This window comes from Ascaphus truei, chromosome 2 (assembly GCF_040206685.1).
Source record: "Ascaphus truei isolate aAscTru1 chromosome 2, aAscTru1.hap1, whole genome shotgun sequence".
NCBI lineage: Eukaryota > Metazoa > Chordata > Amphibia > Anura > Ascaphidae > Ascaphus > Ascaphus truei.
In genome coordinates, this window is record NC_134484.1 from 455,797,407 (window position 1) to 455,814,625 (window position 17,219).

Sequence of the window (17,219 nt, forward strand, 5' to 3'; positions counted from 1 at the left end):
CAACCAGAGTGCCTTGGTACCCTGGGGTGCCGAATCCCCTCTGCCGTGCCCCCCAGGGGAAACGCTCTGTCAGCTGCATAGTTGGCGTGTCTGTGCTGTCTGGAGACTGAGATGCTGTGATCCGCCTCTACTCCCTTTCCTATCTCAGCCCGGCACATGGGAGCGAGTGGAAATGCATAACACAGCATTCCTTATCTGAGTGTGGAGTACGTGATAGAGAAAGGTGATGTGTGCTATGTGACAAGGGGGAGAGGGAAGAGAATGTGGAGTGTGTTGAGAATAAGGCCCAGTCCGTAGTAGAATGCGCTAGCTCCCGCTCTCTCTGTGTAACCCGGCGTCACGCTTGAAATACAAACTTGTTTGTATTGCGAAGCGCCGCTCTCCCTGTAGCGCACGCACTATGCACATATGCATTGGCGTCCTAGTGTTTGTTTCTGCGCAAGCTACATAGCTCGTGCCGTATCCTGCACTATGGACGCGTGTAAGAAGAAGGGGAGTGTGGTGCGTTTGTGCGTGTAAGGAGGGTGAGTGTGGTGGGTTTGTGCGTGTAAGGACGGTGAGCGTGGTGGGTTTGTGCGTGTAAGGACGGTGAGCGTGGTGGGTTTGTGCATGTAAGGACGGTGAGCGTGGTGCTTGTGAACGAGACGGGTTGCATGTGGTCTAATGAGCAAGGGAGATTTTAAAACCACTGACTTAACCCTTTCACTGAGGGTTTATTACATGCTTTGTTTTGCATGTATTGTTGCTGCTGTATAAGCTTTGAACGTTTCCATCTTATATGGCAATATACTTTGGTGACTCATTAGACTGTAATTCTATGCTTTGTACATTTTATGTTTCTTTTAATAATACCCGTACGTGTTATGTAAAGGTTGTAAGAAACGGAATAAATTCACAGATGACTAAGTAAAAAAGAAAAAGATAAAGAAATACATGTTTGCAGTACATTAAATAATATTTTCCCTGTAGTATTATATCACCCGTTTTTTTCTACCTTGATATGATTAATGAAAATCTTCTCTTTAGCAATATATGCAGAAACCACTTTGAAGCAACACATTTATTATGTTTAAGGTCGGTGTTCTTAACGCCAATCCTCAAGACGCCCCCAAAAGGTCAGGTTTTTAAGATATCACTGCTTCAGCACAGGTGGCTCAGTCAAAGACTGAGCCACTGATTGAGCCATCTGAGCGGAAGCAAGGACTGCTTGAGCCACCTGTGCTGAAGCAGGGAAATCCTGAAAACCTGACCTGTTGGGTGCATCTTGAGGACAGGAGTTGAGAAACCCCTGCCATAGGCTACAAAGGGCTTGTGGACTATAGTATATCACTGGTGAGCACAGGTTATAAACATTACAGAAAGAGGCAGACAATTCAGAATAAATTATTAACACTAACCTGTCATTTGACTTTATGCTAGTTGTAAAGTTACAAAAAAACATAAAACATTATCTTTTTTGACCTTTATCATGAATGGTTCTTATTACGGTGACCTATGGAAACAGGACAGGGAAGATTTGTATTTCCCTACATATTCCTAGGTGATTTACTGAACAATTGGCTATGTAAGAAATTAGTCATTTTGTTTCTACAGTCTATTCATGTCTTTAGTCATCGATTAAAGATAATAGTTCCTAAAGGAGCTTCCATTTTCAAGCTAATGTGCCCTTGAAAATGAAGAACCTCTAGCTTTATTTTTGTTTTAACAAACAAAGTGCATTTCTTCCAAACAATACAAACATCGGACTACTGGATTAAGGCCGGGGTTTTCATCTACAGTCCTCAACCTCAACACCCCCAAACACATCAGGTTTTCAGGATATCCCTACTTCAGCACTGGTGGCTCATGCAGTCCCTGCTTGAGCACAGATGACTCAATCAGTATCTTCTATCCTTCTGTGCCACTGGTGCTGAAGCAGGGATATCCTTAAAACCTGACCTGTTGGGGGGTCGTGAGGACTGTTGCTGAGAACCCCTGGATTAAGGATTAACAATATATTTTGCCTGCTGTTGTATATGGTATCAGCGACTGTAGAATATAAGCACTGAGCTTTTATAATTGTAATTCCCACAAATGAACCCGACGTATATTATGGTTGAATAGAGGTAATACTCTTTAAGTTATGTTTCCTTTATTCTATTTCTAACAGAAAGCTGCACTGCACCCGGAATTACATCCATATGCATCTCTTCATGTCGTTTATAATGAGAGCTGTTGCTGTGTTTATTAAGGATATTGTTCTCTTCGAAAATGGGGAGTCTGATCACTGCTTTGTGGGCTCAGTAAGTAAATTCTAATTACATTTTGCAGTCTTCTATTGTTAATTTTTTCCAGCCTCTTTTGTAACATGGAGAAGATAAGGAACATTTAAAGTTGATTAGAAAATCTTTTTCATGGATTCTTTTGTCAAAGAATAATGTACGTTTCTGCATCAATAGTGGGGAGAGAAATGAAATATTTCAGACTTTAAATTATCATTTTAATTCCCTACCTCTTGTTATTTGGTAACATAATACAGGAGCGCTGTTTGATATTAACACAGGGATTAGATTGCACATTTCTGACTGCACCCCAATTTGTACAGTTGCTATTTAATCCTAAAATGTGACTGTGTTACATGATGGATATAAACTGGCAATGAATTTGTGCAAAAGTTGATCCACGTTACAATTATAGAAGAAATTAAAATTGTGCAAACATTAATCAATTATTATCTACCATTTCTTCAAAACTGAGAAGATATGAAACTTTATCACTAATGGATCAACAACAGGTATACATATGTTACCTTAAACCTGGTTTGGATATATTTTGTAGCAAATTAGTTGCTGACCAATGATGTAAGGGGTTAATTGGGTAGTTAGTATTAATTGTCATCAGTACTCTCCAATTCTTGAGACTTCTTAATTAAATTTTGTAAAACACTGCTAACTATTTTTGTTAAAATACTGTTAATATATAATTGTTATTCGAATTTAGACACAAAAGATTGTTATTATTAAATTCATTTTTATTTTTATTTAAATACGTAAATTTGTTTATTATCATATGTTGTTCCAATATATTTAATTCCTTTCAATTACTGTCCGAATAGGTATATCAATTGAAGTATAAATATATATACACATTTAATATCACATGAGCTATATCTTATTTCTCTGCAAATACAGTGTGGTCCTCATAACCTGTCCATTGCGATTAGTGTAGCATCAAAATTTGAACCAATGGACTGGTTTAAATTATGTAACTAATGTTTTAATTGTTTCAATTATTCTAATTGTGTATGCAAATTAACCTTGTTATAAATACTGTGGGGTTAGAACCAATGGGTATCCCCTGATGAAGTCATCATAGATGACGAAACGCGTAGGGCGTGGCTAAGGCAGAGGAGGCACTTTCCCACTGAGAACTTTATCACGGACTAAGACGAACGCAGGCTGTGAGAGGCTAAGCCAAACAGAAGAGCGGACACATCTCTGTTTCCCCTGGTGGTGCATCAGCCAGAAGCAGGCAGGCGAAGGCTCGGGTTCCCGGAGGGACTTCCTTTTGCGGGGCACCAGACCGGGTGGACGTCACTTCCGGTTGAAGGAGACCGCGCAACGTGTGTGTAGGAGAGGACACCATTGCTGATCCGGACGCTACCACTGGCTTATGAGGGCCTATCTCATAACTGCATATATTACCGTTACACTTGTGAGTGGGCATTTGTCTGTTTTTAATGTTCCATAAACTTATTGTTATACTTTAATGCACTAGGTGTGCACCTGTTTTTTTCTCTCTTTTCTTCCATATATATATATGTATAGGTATCAGTACCGTGTTAGCTGAGCTTCAATAATCAAAAAATAAATAGATGATACTGTTCTGTGGCTAACGAAATGCTTTTATTTGTGCGAGCTTTCGAGATACACTGATCTCTTCTTCCGGCGATGTTACAATGAATGAAGCAAGCAAAAGCTATACTATAAACAGTGTCTATTGGAATGTTATATATATATATATATACACGTATATACAAAAAGAAAAAGTAACAGCGATAAATCCAGATATAAATGTGAATAATTATTAATATAGATGTACTAAGGAGTGAATGTGAAAACAAACAATGATGATGTCCAAAAATAAATAAATAAATAAAGAACTAATAAAACCAGTACAAATCAGCAAGGAAGTTTAGGAATCTGATAATAAGAGACATGTGCAGCCTCTAAAATAGACAAAACCAAATCCAAAGTAGAATGTGAAAAAAAACCAGGAATAGAGGCTCTTTTCTCAAATTATTAGCAGAACAATATTTATTAGGCTACTGCCTGTTGGACATAAGCATGTACAGTTTTTAAAACAGTGATAATAATTTGATTCACAACATATATATATATATATATATATATATATATATGCACACATATGCAATATTTCATCATACAAAAATGTATACTAGTAACATGAACACATTATTTATTTGCAAGAAGTCTAACATTGAAGGTACTGTATGAGATGGCACCGAGTACTTATTGTAGGTTGCAGCTTCTGGCACATTGGCACTCCCCATGTCTGACTGTAGGCTGACATACTGTTGCTGAACTCGTGTCTTGGGATATTTCACTGATAGTTTGCAAAGCAACAACATGTAAGACATATCGGGACATTTCTTGCCCTTTGAGGCTTGGCTACATTTTTCGCATGGATGCAAAATTGGAGGGGAAAAAACACTACAAATGTGACTGTGTATTGGATAGTTTCACACATATCTACTTACAATCTCAGGATGTCCTCCTGGGACCAACTGAATAACCTGAAATACTTACTGAAAATGGTATACAGAAGTCTACCTCTTTAACCAGCTCTCTTCTACAGTATTGTGGCTTGGAATTGAGAGGATTTTCTTTCAACTTGTTCACTTGTTTAGCAGGAAAAAAAGATTAGTTATAAATGAAATAATTTGAAGGAGAGCTGAAATGAACAGCTGGCGGCGTTTGATCTATATTTGATGTCATACATTTCTGATCCAAGATATTTATTTCTATCCCAGAGGCTTTTCTCAAGGGGTTTTTCTGATGTAGGAGAGTAGAAAAGTAATAAATCAAAATGAAAATACTGCAAGTTTGGTCAAAGTAGGATGTAAGTTACAATTTTAACACCCATGGACCAATCGCTGATCTGAGCTTCTTGCTTTTAGTTAATGTTACTGTAATTTGTGCATTAACTGAAAAGTGATTCAATAGTTTAACTATACAAGGAAGGAAAAAGCTCTAAAACCAGCAGTAAGATTTCATCAGATACTCATCAATCACAATAAATAACAAACACTATTTTGCTGAATGTTACATAAGCTAAAGTTCAGTGTTTTTGATGATCGTCTAGTACTTAACTACAGATATAATCAATGTTATTGCACCTGTCATCATTATAACGCGTCTCCACCGGTGTGAATTTTAACAAATTATTGTTGTGTGATTTCACACAGCATCTACAGTGTAAATCAGATCTCATTTTGTAAATGAAAACAGATGGGAGTTTTATGCATAGACTTTAACAGCACTGGTGTATTATAGTTATGTTAAGCGATCTGCAATTCTCAACACTTCTGTCATTTAAGCTACAGATGCTGCGGCCGTTATCCGGACATTTACCTGGGTACATTTTGCATTGTGCCACGTGTAGTTGTCGATATATTCACAAGTTTTGCCACTGCAGACATAAAGGCCCATCGGGTTAACACAGCTGGAGTCCCTACTGTGCGGGTCCTACCGGGGTCTGCCTTTCTGTATGGGGTGCCGGTATCTCCTATGCATTGAAATGTCCCGATCACGTGAAGCGAGACATTTACATGCATAGGAGATACCGGCACCCCATACCAGGGGCCTCTATCTCGGGAAGCAGGGTGTCCCCGGACTTGAAATCAATGTGGTTCAGCTCCGGAGACCCCCTGCTACATTACTGTAATGTTTAAAATTAAATTAAACCTCCACGATAGCCTGTGAGAGGCGCGCAGTTAGAGTGACTGATTCAGCCTCTTACTGCGCGTCTTTTACAGAAAGGCAGACCCCGGTAGGACTCACACAGCAGGGACCCCTGCTGTGTTAATCCGATGGGCTATTATAGTCTGCCCCGGCAACATTTGTGCGGATTATGGGGAAATCTCGAAATCTATTTCGCGATTTGTTCGAATAATGGCCGCGGCATCTGTACTGTACATGCTTAAATGTTAATACAGATCTGTCTTTCAGTGGTAATTTTTTTTTATTATATTTATCCTATGAGATAATTAAAAAGATTTTTAGTGAAAGCACCGGCTGCTGCACATGCCCTTGCTGCGGCTACATCTTTTGCACATGCGTCAGATCACACACTGCACAGTACACTTCAGGGCTTCACCCTCAGGATGTTCCCTGGACATCCACTGCGGGTCTAGTGCCCCCGCAGCAGTCCTTGCTCTTCCCTGACTCCCTAATAGAGTAAAAGGTATGGTATCACTACTCACTCCCCTAGGGGAGGAGACAGTAAGTGCCCAGCCAATATGCACTTCTGAGTGAGTACCTGTCTCTCTCAGTGGTAGAGACAACTGACTAAATTTAGCAGTGCAGCTCTTTAAGTACAATGGAAGAAGGTAGCAGGTCTGAGCCCAGGATTGGACAAACACAGGCCTGATCCCGCCACCTCCCTTGTCACTCAAAAAGGCTGCTAAGAGTGGGAAAAACCCATGATAATCCCTGGCAAGTCTGTTCTTACCAGGACTCCCTTGTATCCACGCACCCCTTAAACTGCCTGTGCAATAAATAGCTTCTATGCTGCCCATGATGACAATAAACTACCTGCTGTACTGAGTAATGCCCGTTCTCCTGCTGCCGCAACCAAATATCTTTCTATAAGCTTCTCCTCTTATTTCTGTAATGCTCACTGTCCTTGCCATGCAATAACTACAACTCAACTCTCTGTTCCCATGTACCACCTGGAACCACCAATTGGATTGAGGTTGTTCCCAGGGTCTAGACTGCCCACTGCAATCTCTACATCTGTAACTCCAAACCTGCACTGTGGAGAGAAAAATGGGTAGAGCACTGGCACACTACCCTTCAGGGACAATTAGATTAATATAAGTATCCAGGTGCAAGAATACTGTACTAACAAAACATCCCAACTATGGGCCGGTATTTTGTACCTGTACCCCTGAAACAAAGTGCTAGTGCCGCATGCCAGGTAATTGTTAACATGATCCTAGTTTCCCTGCTCCACACCCATGCAGATCCTACAGCTCAAATTTGGCACACAAAAAAAAAACACATTAAGTTCAATTGTCACAACCCCGCATGTGTACCCGCGCCTGAATCACATTAGAAACATCCCCAGAGATTTCATTCAACCTGTTTGTTCTTTTTTTATTTTGTGTATGTATGGTACGGTATCTATCTATCTATCTATCTATCTATCTATCTATCTATCTATCTATCTATCTATCTATCTATCTATCTATCTATCTATCTATCTATCTATCTATCTATCTATCTATCTATCTATCTATCTATCGTATCTATCTATCGTATCTATCTACAGTATCTATCTACAGTATCTATCTACAGTATCTATCTATCTATCTATCTATCTATCTATCTATCTATCTATCTATCTATCTATCTATCTATCTATCTATCTATCTATCTATACAAGACACCTATATCTAATTGGTTGCTTTGGTTGATGTTTGCATAGCTGGTGCCCTGTGGCTTCAATCATGCTGTTACATTTGCATAATGTAGCACCCAGGCTACCGCCTACAGTATGACTTAACATTTCATATAAACCACCCCATGTATTATGATTAAAGATAGGAATCACACAGAAGGGCCGGTTAATGGCCACACTGAATAACACTGATGCAGGATAACATGCTGCATACTGTAAACTTTAAATCAATAAGGGAACAGGCATTCTTAGGTCATTCTGGCATCACTCAGCTTGCCACTGTTCAATAAATTGCCTTTATTTGCTTAAACTTCAACACCACTCTCACCATGAATAGAACTAACTATTTTGTGCAAACACTTTCTAAATTTAGCCCTCTTTCCCCCTGACTAAAGAGACTACGCGTGCTGATAACCTGTCTGGCGTACAGGAGGCCTGATCCTCCGCCACTGGGAGCCTGGGGTGATCATGTTCATTGTACGCAGTGCCTCCACCTGAGAGAGATCCTAACGTATTAGTATTTGTTTTACTCTTTGCCCAGGACATACTTGAAAACGAGAGGTAACTCTCAATGTATTACTTCCTGGTAAAATATTTTATAAATAAATAACGCAGTAGGATAACGTCTCACACGAACCGCCAGTAACAGATAAGAATACACACACACAGTATGGCTAACTTATATTTACTGGCATATAACTGATAACGTTGGTAATAACAAGGCTATACAAGGCCGCACCCACACAGTAACCCCACAGTGTAAGCCCACCACCTGAGAGGTTCCCCCAAAGTACTGAGGTGCCCTGGTCACTGAACCACCCCTTGATGTTCACAGCAGCAAGGCCAGCCCAAAGTGTGTGGTAGCGCTCTCACAGAGTGTATGGTCATTGGTGCACGTTGTGAAGATACCTTCCTGGTCTTAGTCCAAACCAGGCCGCCTTGGCTAAGAGTACGCCGGGCCGAATGTGTCGCACGCCACGCGCAGATCCTCAGGCGTCCGGTCCACCTCTGAGGGGGCCCTTGTTGGAGTGTGTCCCTTTTAAGAGTCTCTGATAAGGTGTATGCCTGGGTCATGTCTAGTGAGTGTAACTTCACTATCAGCAACTACTGGGGGAAGTGTCCCTAGCTATGGGCTTTCCCTACAGCAGCCACAACCTGATGGGAGTCGGGGCCTAGCTGGGGCATATTGGAGAGATCTGGCCTAATCTCAGGGCCACTGGCACCTGAGTCACTACCTGTCTTATTGGCATCCTGCTCATGACTGGCGTAGTCTCCTGAGCATGCCAGTTGTATCTATTTGCCTGCCGTGCATCTAGGAGCCCTATTGGCTGTCGGGCCACACGTGTGAAGCAGCCCCTGGATCCGCTGGGACTTGTAGTCCAGTGCGGAGCCTTCCAAACGGCAACCATACTGCCCTAGGCACTGCGCATGCGTGAGGCTTCAATGCACATGCGCCCTTAACAAAGATGGCCACCACCTGTAGTGCTGAACTGCCCCGGAGCTCCCGATACAGCTGCAGCCTCTCTGTGCCACCCGGGTCCTCCTGCAGTCTCCCCCCGTTCCTGCACACAGCCGGAGGTAGAACGGGTTCGGTGCTACATAAACATAGCATTTAATTTATGAGCAATGCCCTATCCTGCTTTTGTACCTGTAAGTATACAACATTGTAACCACATGACAAGTTGGAAGTGGATTGTAGTGACAGAGAAAGGGGCTGATCTGTTAGCAGCTGCACTCTGAGCAGTAACTGTGCAAGCTTTCTCCCCTGTGTTATCTGCAAATCACAGGAGTGCTCCTAAAACATAACCAATGTCATATCTAATGTGCCCTCTACAAATACCTTTAGCTTTTCAAACTGCACTGAAGATCCTTCATGAATAATTCTGCCAGACAGAACTTGTATTTGCCACAAGTGCTCCAATGCCTTGGGGGCTGAAACTAGAGGTACCCCTTATATCATTATGGCAATATATATATATATATCATTGCTGTAGTACAGGAGTCAGCATTTCTTCGCGTACTGTGGAAACATGCTGGGGTTGGGGATGAGAGGAATCTGAGGGGGTTCCCGTGCTTTACAGTAGATCCTATGCAATGATCCAGAGAGCTGGGGGTGAAAGTTGGGCTCTTACACTTTCCATAGTGTGAATTTGTTCTCCTTAGGTCCTATTCAATAAACTGTGATAAGGGAGTTGTTTATGGCCAGATTTGCATCTGTATTCATTTAGCCCTTATTGCATTTCCCAACCATGTTTTTTGTCCTGATTTGTTCCGGCGTTGCATTTCCGTGCACTATGCAAGTTTTCTATGCAAATGAAGCAAACTCGCAAAATTACATGGTGTTGCCCAGAAAACCACTGCCTTAAATGGTGCTTCCCTTAGGTAGGCAAAGTAGGGTCTTTAGCTAGAGGTGTTTTCATGTTTCCGGGCAGTATTGCAGCACATTGGGAAAAAAGCGCATGCAAAGGAAATGCCAAACAGTGCAATTTTATGCATAGATAATTCTTAATGAATGCGGCAAACAATTTTTATTGCACGTTGAATGCTGTTTTGGGGCCATTTAGCATTTGAGCAAAGAAATATGTGATTTCTTTTATCATATGGCTATGTATTTGAATACATCCTTAGACACGAGACTAAACTATGGCCCTGTAAGATTTCCAGATCTGCAATAAAAGTGTCTCAAAGGCACATTATACCAAACTTAAAAAATTGTACTTCAACCCGTTCATAACTATAATAAACCAAATGGTGCCTCCCTTAGGTAGGCAAAGTAGGGTCTTTAGCTAGAGGTGTTTTCATGTTTCCGGGCAGTATTGCAGCACATTGGGAAAAAAGCGCATGCAAAGGAAATTCCAAACAGTGCAATTTTATGCATAGATAATTCTTAATGAATGCGGCAAAAAATCAACTCTTTGTGACTGTAAAATGTGTACACTGAGAGATATATTAGAACAATTATATAATTAAATATAATTATTACCATATCCAGTGACTATTTCAAGAACACCTGATTTATTATTCTTTATGGTATGCAAATTATATTGGTACAATTAACTTATCTGCACCTTTATTATCTAGCATTTACCACCAGACTGTCCTAGAATGATAAATCATAGGCATGGAGGCATGAAGCCGCGATCCGGGACATCACGCCCAATCTTGCAGTAACTGCTGTTGACTTGAATAGTAGTTACCACCAGATTGGACGCAATGTCCCGTATCTCAACTGAATGACTCCCGGGCCACTGTGCGCTTCTTATATGTAGTTAAACAATGGCTTTCTTATGTGTGATTTGCAATATTGCATAAACATCTGAAGCTGAATATAATTTGCAGGCTGGTTTCTTTTATTTGCAGGTTCGATCTGGCAGATTGAACATTATTTGGCCGCAATAGTTATGTCACAGACTCTCTAGTAATGATTCTATGTAGGTAGGTGTCACTCCAAATTGATAGGTGAAATGAATTGACTTCCAAAAAAGAAAGCTGCATTTTAACGTTCAGTAATATACTGTAGCAGCTTAAGGCAGTACATAAATATGACAAATATGTCAGAGACAAAAAAAAGATGCCCCACATGAAATCAGTTCTGATTATTAATTATGCCTATCGGCATAAACCTGTTTGATATCTGCTGTATGCATGATTTGAAAATTGAGTCTTTGTGGTCTTACACACTCCAGGACATTTTCTCAACATCCACATCAAATCTGGGTGCTATTTATCGAAATATCTTGTCTGCAACACTAGGTAAAAAAAACGGTATGAAGGGCTGCACTGGGTTTATTAAAAAAAAAGAGATCCAGTTGATACTCTGATAAAAAATACCCCCTAGTATCTTTCTGAACCAGTACTAAATTGTAACATATGCTAGATTATAGCAAAATCAGAATGTGCCAGCTATAAAAACCAGTTACTGTTAGTTTTCCTAACGTCTCATGTTGAATAGCTAATGTCCATTAAGTTGTTTTTAGTAAATTTTTTACATTCTAAACTCTACAGTATATGTTCAAAAAGATAAGATCACGTGAATATCATTATCCCCTGTGATGTGTTTGTTGTGGTATTATGATATACCGTACAGTACCAGTTCAGGTTCCTGCCAAAGCGCATTACACAGCAGATGCTAATGCCAATTATTGATTATGGGGATTTAGTGTATGGTTTAGCGCCCCAAATTCACCTCAGCAAACGACATTCTGAGCAAATTAATATGCTGTTTTTGTCTTACTATGTAACTTACACACACACCATTGTGATATGTTAATTGAACTCGGTTGGCTAACCCTTTAGTCCAGATGCAACAAACATCTTTCCTGTCTTATCTTCAAATACTTTCTGGATAAGTTACTCAATTATCTGAGCAGGCGTCTCACCCCCACTGTACACTGCACTTATCTCCTTAGATCCGCCTCCAGAACTCTGCTTATAGTCCCAAGGTTCAATAAAGAATCTGGTCGCTCTTTCCTTCTCATACCGATCACCCCACTTCTGGAACAATTTACTGGAGTCTCTATAATCCACCTCCTGTCTAAGTTCCTTCAAAACTTCCACAGTTTCCTACTTTAAACATATTGGTAACTGTAACTTGTAATGCTGTCAACTTTATTTTGTGGCCAGGATAAACTTGAAAATGAGAGTTAACTCTCAATGTATATTTTTCCTGGTAACGTTTTTCATAAATGCATTTATACGTTTTCCTGGACTGTGAAATGTCTATCTTTCAGGAACAAATTCAAGGCCTGTCTCTCTCCAGTCACAAATAAGGTTTATGCACTTGTGCTGTCTTCTAAAATCAGATCTAAACCGTTTGCAGCTGTCGGTGCTAGGAGCCTCTTCTCATCTTCTCCTAAGAATGGAGAACTCCATAGAGAGTTCTCCAAAAGACAGAGAAAAACAATGCACACACAAGCGCACCACGGATTATTAAAAATAATATTTAATATTTACTATCAGGTCAAATGGACAACATAAACACAAAAAAATCAAAGATCAAATAATACATAAATGGCTACTCCCACAAAAGGGGATACTGTGCCAAAAAAGCTTCAGTGAAGCACAATAAAACACAAGTTAAATCAAAACTGGGTCTAACTAACTTCCACTATGGGAGTTCTAAGATACATGATTTAAAACCCCAAATGAGGGGAACTAATCTGTGGTGCGCTTGTGTGTGCATTGTTTTTCCCTTTCTCTCTCCAGTTTGCTTTCCTTGTCCTCTAGTCCAAATCATTTTCTCTCAGACCCTTATCTGAACTACAGTATCTTCTTTTAGTCAAACTCAGTGCAATCCCACATACTGTAGCCTGCCAGAAAACAACCATTTGTAAAGACTTTTACAGTCTAATTGGCTTCCCCAAACAAATCTAATTACGAGTTGCATTTCTTAAGGGCCTCTCACTAGGGAAGTGTTTGTCAAGTGTTATTCCACCCTGTCCTTATCAGAGAGTCCTTAAAGATATGCGGAGTGGGAGAGAGGGGGTTCAGGCTGTGGCAGCTCTTGCTGAACATACAGTGACATTAGACATATCGGAGCAGCCAGAGGAAATCAACGCCCTCCCAAGTGTCAGTTTACCATTTTTACTAGCTAACTTGTTTAAAAATTCTTATACTGCAGGTTTCAGATTTTCTGAAAAATTACATCACCTAGATGTTACCTTTTAACATTTCACAGGCATTTGTTCACTTTGGTTCGAGGAGGGATTGTCCCATTAAGGCCCATATTCCCATTTCCGCAGTGTGATACTTAGGCCCGTAATATAGTGTGTGCGCTTGCTCCGCTGTACGCACGCGCGGCACTTATAATTGGCTGTGTTAAAGCCTGACTTTATGTAGTTCGGCCGCGCGCACGCACGGCAGTGAGCATTGAGCCGGCAGATCGGAGGAAAAACTCTGAATAGAGTCTTATCGCGCTGCTGCCGCTTGAAGTCCCACTCTATTACCCAATCAGAGTGAGGCTGCAATTTCATTGGCAAGTTGTGTGTGTGTGTATATGTGTGTGTGTGTGTGTGTGTGTGTGTGTGTGTGTGTGTGTGTGTGTGTGTGTGTGTGTGTGTGTGTGTGTGTGTGTGTGTATGTGTGTGTGTGTGTGTGTGTGTGTGTGTATCCTGCAGTATCCAAACTCCTGAGAAGATTCATCCATCAGGGTACAATCTGCCCACCAAAGGTGAGGCAATTTTACTGTCTAAAACTTTCCTCAACCCGCCACCACTCTGAGAGCCCTGCTGAGGCCGTTTAAAAAAAATATATATATATATATATATATATATATATATATATATATATATAACAAATAAACAATATGAAGTAGCGCCGCTAAATAACCCAGTTAATTATAGATAATAATAGGAGAGACAGTAGCTAATTGGATAGGCTTGAAGGGGCAGCTAGAGTAGGCTAATACACTATGATAGAACTTTAAAAATACAATAGCAATACAATCTCCTGACAATAAACCCTAAAGAAAAAATAAAAATAAAAATCTAAGAAGTATATTTAATAAGTAAAAAATAGAAAAAAATTGTCAAAAAATATAAAAATGTAATAAAAAACCTTCAATACATAAAGTCCTGTTCCAGTGGCAATGTCTTTGGTTTCTTGCAGCCCGTTTCAAAGGGATCACCAGTCCCTAATGATATCTAGAAAAAAGGAAAGAGAAAGAAACAGGCGCACACCTAGTGCATTACCACAATAAAAATGTATTGAATGAACATAAAATCTTACAAATGCCCACTCACAAAAGTACAGCAAATATAGGCGTGTATGAGATAGGCTCTCATGTGCCATGCAGCTCAATCACCAGCGTCCGTCCGCAATCAATGGCGTCGTCACGTGGATCAACTCCGTGAAACCGGAACCGGAAGAGGGGTCCTTCGCCTTCAGTGTTCCATCGTATTGGCCCCTCCAGGAAACAGACACCTCCAGTGTAGCAAATGTATGAGGTTGTAAGCCGGGAGAGCAGCACACGGGAGCCAAAGTTCTACAGTCAACCTGCAACAGTGCTCGTGGGCAAATGGCGGCCAGAATCTAGCCACGCCCTACGCGTTTCGTCATCAAATGACGACTTCTTCAGGGGCTCCCCTTCAAGCATAAGTCCTTAGTATTTATAGGGAGGTAACCAGCAATTTAGCCAATAAAGGATTATTGAATTATAGCAGTGAATTTGATCAATTACACATATATATATATATATACAATTTGAATAGAACAATTATACAGTATATATGAATGTGACTACACGAATAGTAGATATTGTGAGGACCCCATTGATATTTGAGGAGTGATGTACAAACTCTGAAATAAAGCAACATTGCTGATGTTATAAATGTAAATAATGAGTGGATAATCACAGGATTAATCAACAAACAAACAGCACTAGAAAATGCATCATGATTGAATTATTGGAAATTATTTCAAGTCAAACAATCTAAAGAATATATTAGAAACTAACTCATTGGATTATAATATATATATCAAATGATATATTTGATATGGTCAGATCTATATCACTTAATTGTTGATGACATCTCAAACAAGGAGATCACTAATTGAATGACACATAGTATAAATAATTATTTATAAAACTACTTAGAGAACAACATAAATTGGTAATATCTAATTTAAACCAATGACACCCGATACATTGATCAATAATTACCACCAGAATAATTAACTACTTTGTCACCAGGATATTTACCCATTGTTTGAATGCCAGTATGGAGTCAGAGGAGGCAAAATAGATGGATCCAAAGCAACGACAGAGAAAAGGAAGCGATGGTGACTTGAATTGTGATTAAATGAGTGCATAAAACTATTATAAAAATTATGTGTAGGTACTGTGATCTAATAAATATATATATTATGTGTTGTGTAAATAATTGTGAATATTAGTGTATAATGCATGATTAAGTGTATGTGAATAAATTTGGGGTAAACATAAATTAAATAAATAAATGAAAAAATAAACCAAAATAAATATGAATTGGATAAATAATGAAGGTGAAAAAATATATATATGAAAAATAAAATAAAATAAAAGTAAAAATAAAAATAAAATAAAAATAAAAATAAGTATGAAAAAATAAAAGTAAGTATAAAAAAATATAAAATAAAAAAAAAAATATATATAAAATAATAAAAAATAATAATAAAAATAAATAATAATAATAATAATAAAAATAAAAATAAATAAATAAATAATAAAAATAGATATTGACCATTTGTGGAAGTGAATCGTAACAAACACGAAAACTGACCGTAACCCTAGATAAATTAATTGAACCACAATGACCAGACAGATGACCATAGCCCAGAGGGAATGCTAAGCATTCAATCCAGACCTCTGGAGAACACCCATTGGAGGTGTTCAAACTATGGCACTAATGTCAATATGGTCATTGTGTCCCTTGGGATGAGTGGTATCCAAAATATACATCCAGTAAGTTTCTCGGGTACATAGCTTTTGAAAGCGATCACCTCCCATATAGGAGGGGGGGATGAACTCGATTCCCATAACAGAAAGGGATTTGGGATCTTTGTTATGACTAGTACAAAAATGACGGGAGAGGCTGTGTGTTTGACACCCATTTATAATATTTCGCCGGTGCTCCAAGAACCGTGTACTAAGAGCTCTAGATGTACGGCCTATATATTGTGTGCCACATTCACATGAAATGAGGTACACAACATATTCTGTTAGACAGTTTATATGGTCTATTATTTCACATGATGTACCATTTGAGTGTGATGTAAACTTATTAGATTTTGTCAAGTGTTTACAGGTGAGACACCGGCCTCTTCCAAAGCTAACGTTTCCCACCCTTAGAGCCATATTTTGATTCGTAATCTTTTTGGTTTTGAGTTTACTTGGTGCCAGCAATGTTTTAATGCTCCTCGCTTTTCTGAACACAGTTGGAGCATATTCAGGTACTAGATGGCCAATAACAGGATCATTGCGTATTATTTTCCAGTGACAATTTAAAATATTTCTAATTTGGTGAGCAGACTGATTAAATTGTGTGATAAATTTTGGTGCATTATTTGATTTGTATTCCTTTTTTCTACTTGCACACAATGATTCAGATTTATTTTTTGATTGTTCCAAAAGTGTATCTCTTTTAATAAGACCTGCATCCTGAAATGCTTTATTAACAACAGAGGCATCATATCCCTTCTCCAAAAACTTCTTCGATAGATCTCTCCCCTGTGATGTAAAGTCAGAGTCCTCTGAGCAGTTACGCCTAATTCTGTAGAACTGGCTTTTAGGCACGTTGTTTAGCCACTTTTTATAGTGGTTGCTACCATAATGTAAATAGCTATTGGCTGACACTGATTTGAAGTGTGTTTTTGTTTGAATCTGATTTTCTGTGCCAATAAATAGTTCCAAATCCAAAAAGACAATGGTGCTAGGATGTACAGTATGTGTAAATTTAAGGCCCATCTCATTAATGTTAAAGGATGACAGAATCTCCTCCAGGATATCCCTATCACCATCCCAAATGAAAATAATATCATCTATGAAACGGCCATAGTAA

General features: G+C 39.3%; 1 protein-coding gene across 14 annotated transcripts in view; it reads left to right on the top strand.

The window, feature by feature from the left end:
• LOC142487903 (vasoactive intestinal polypeptide receptor-like) overlaps positions 1-17,219 on the top strand; it is a 313,067-nt gene that overhangs the window by 250,276 nt on the left and 45,572 nt on the right. For all 14 annotated transcript variants that reach the window (XM_075587972.1, XM_075587977.1, XM_075587976.1 and 11 more), the window contains one exon: positions 2,150-2,282. In XM_075587972.1, coding sequence (XP_075444087.1) covers positions 2,150-2,282 — 133 coding nt within the window. The remainder of the gene's footprint in view (positions 1-2,149; positions 2,283-17,219) is intronic.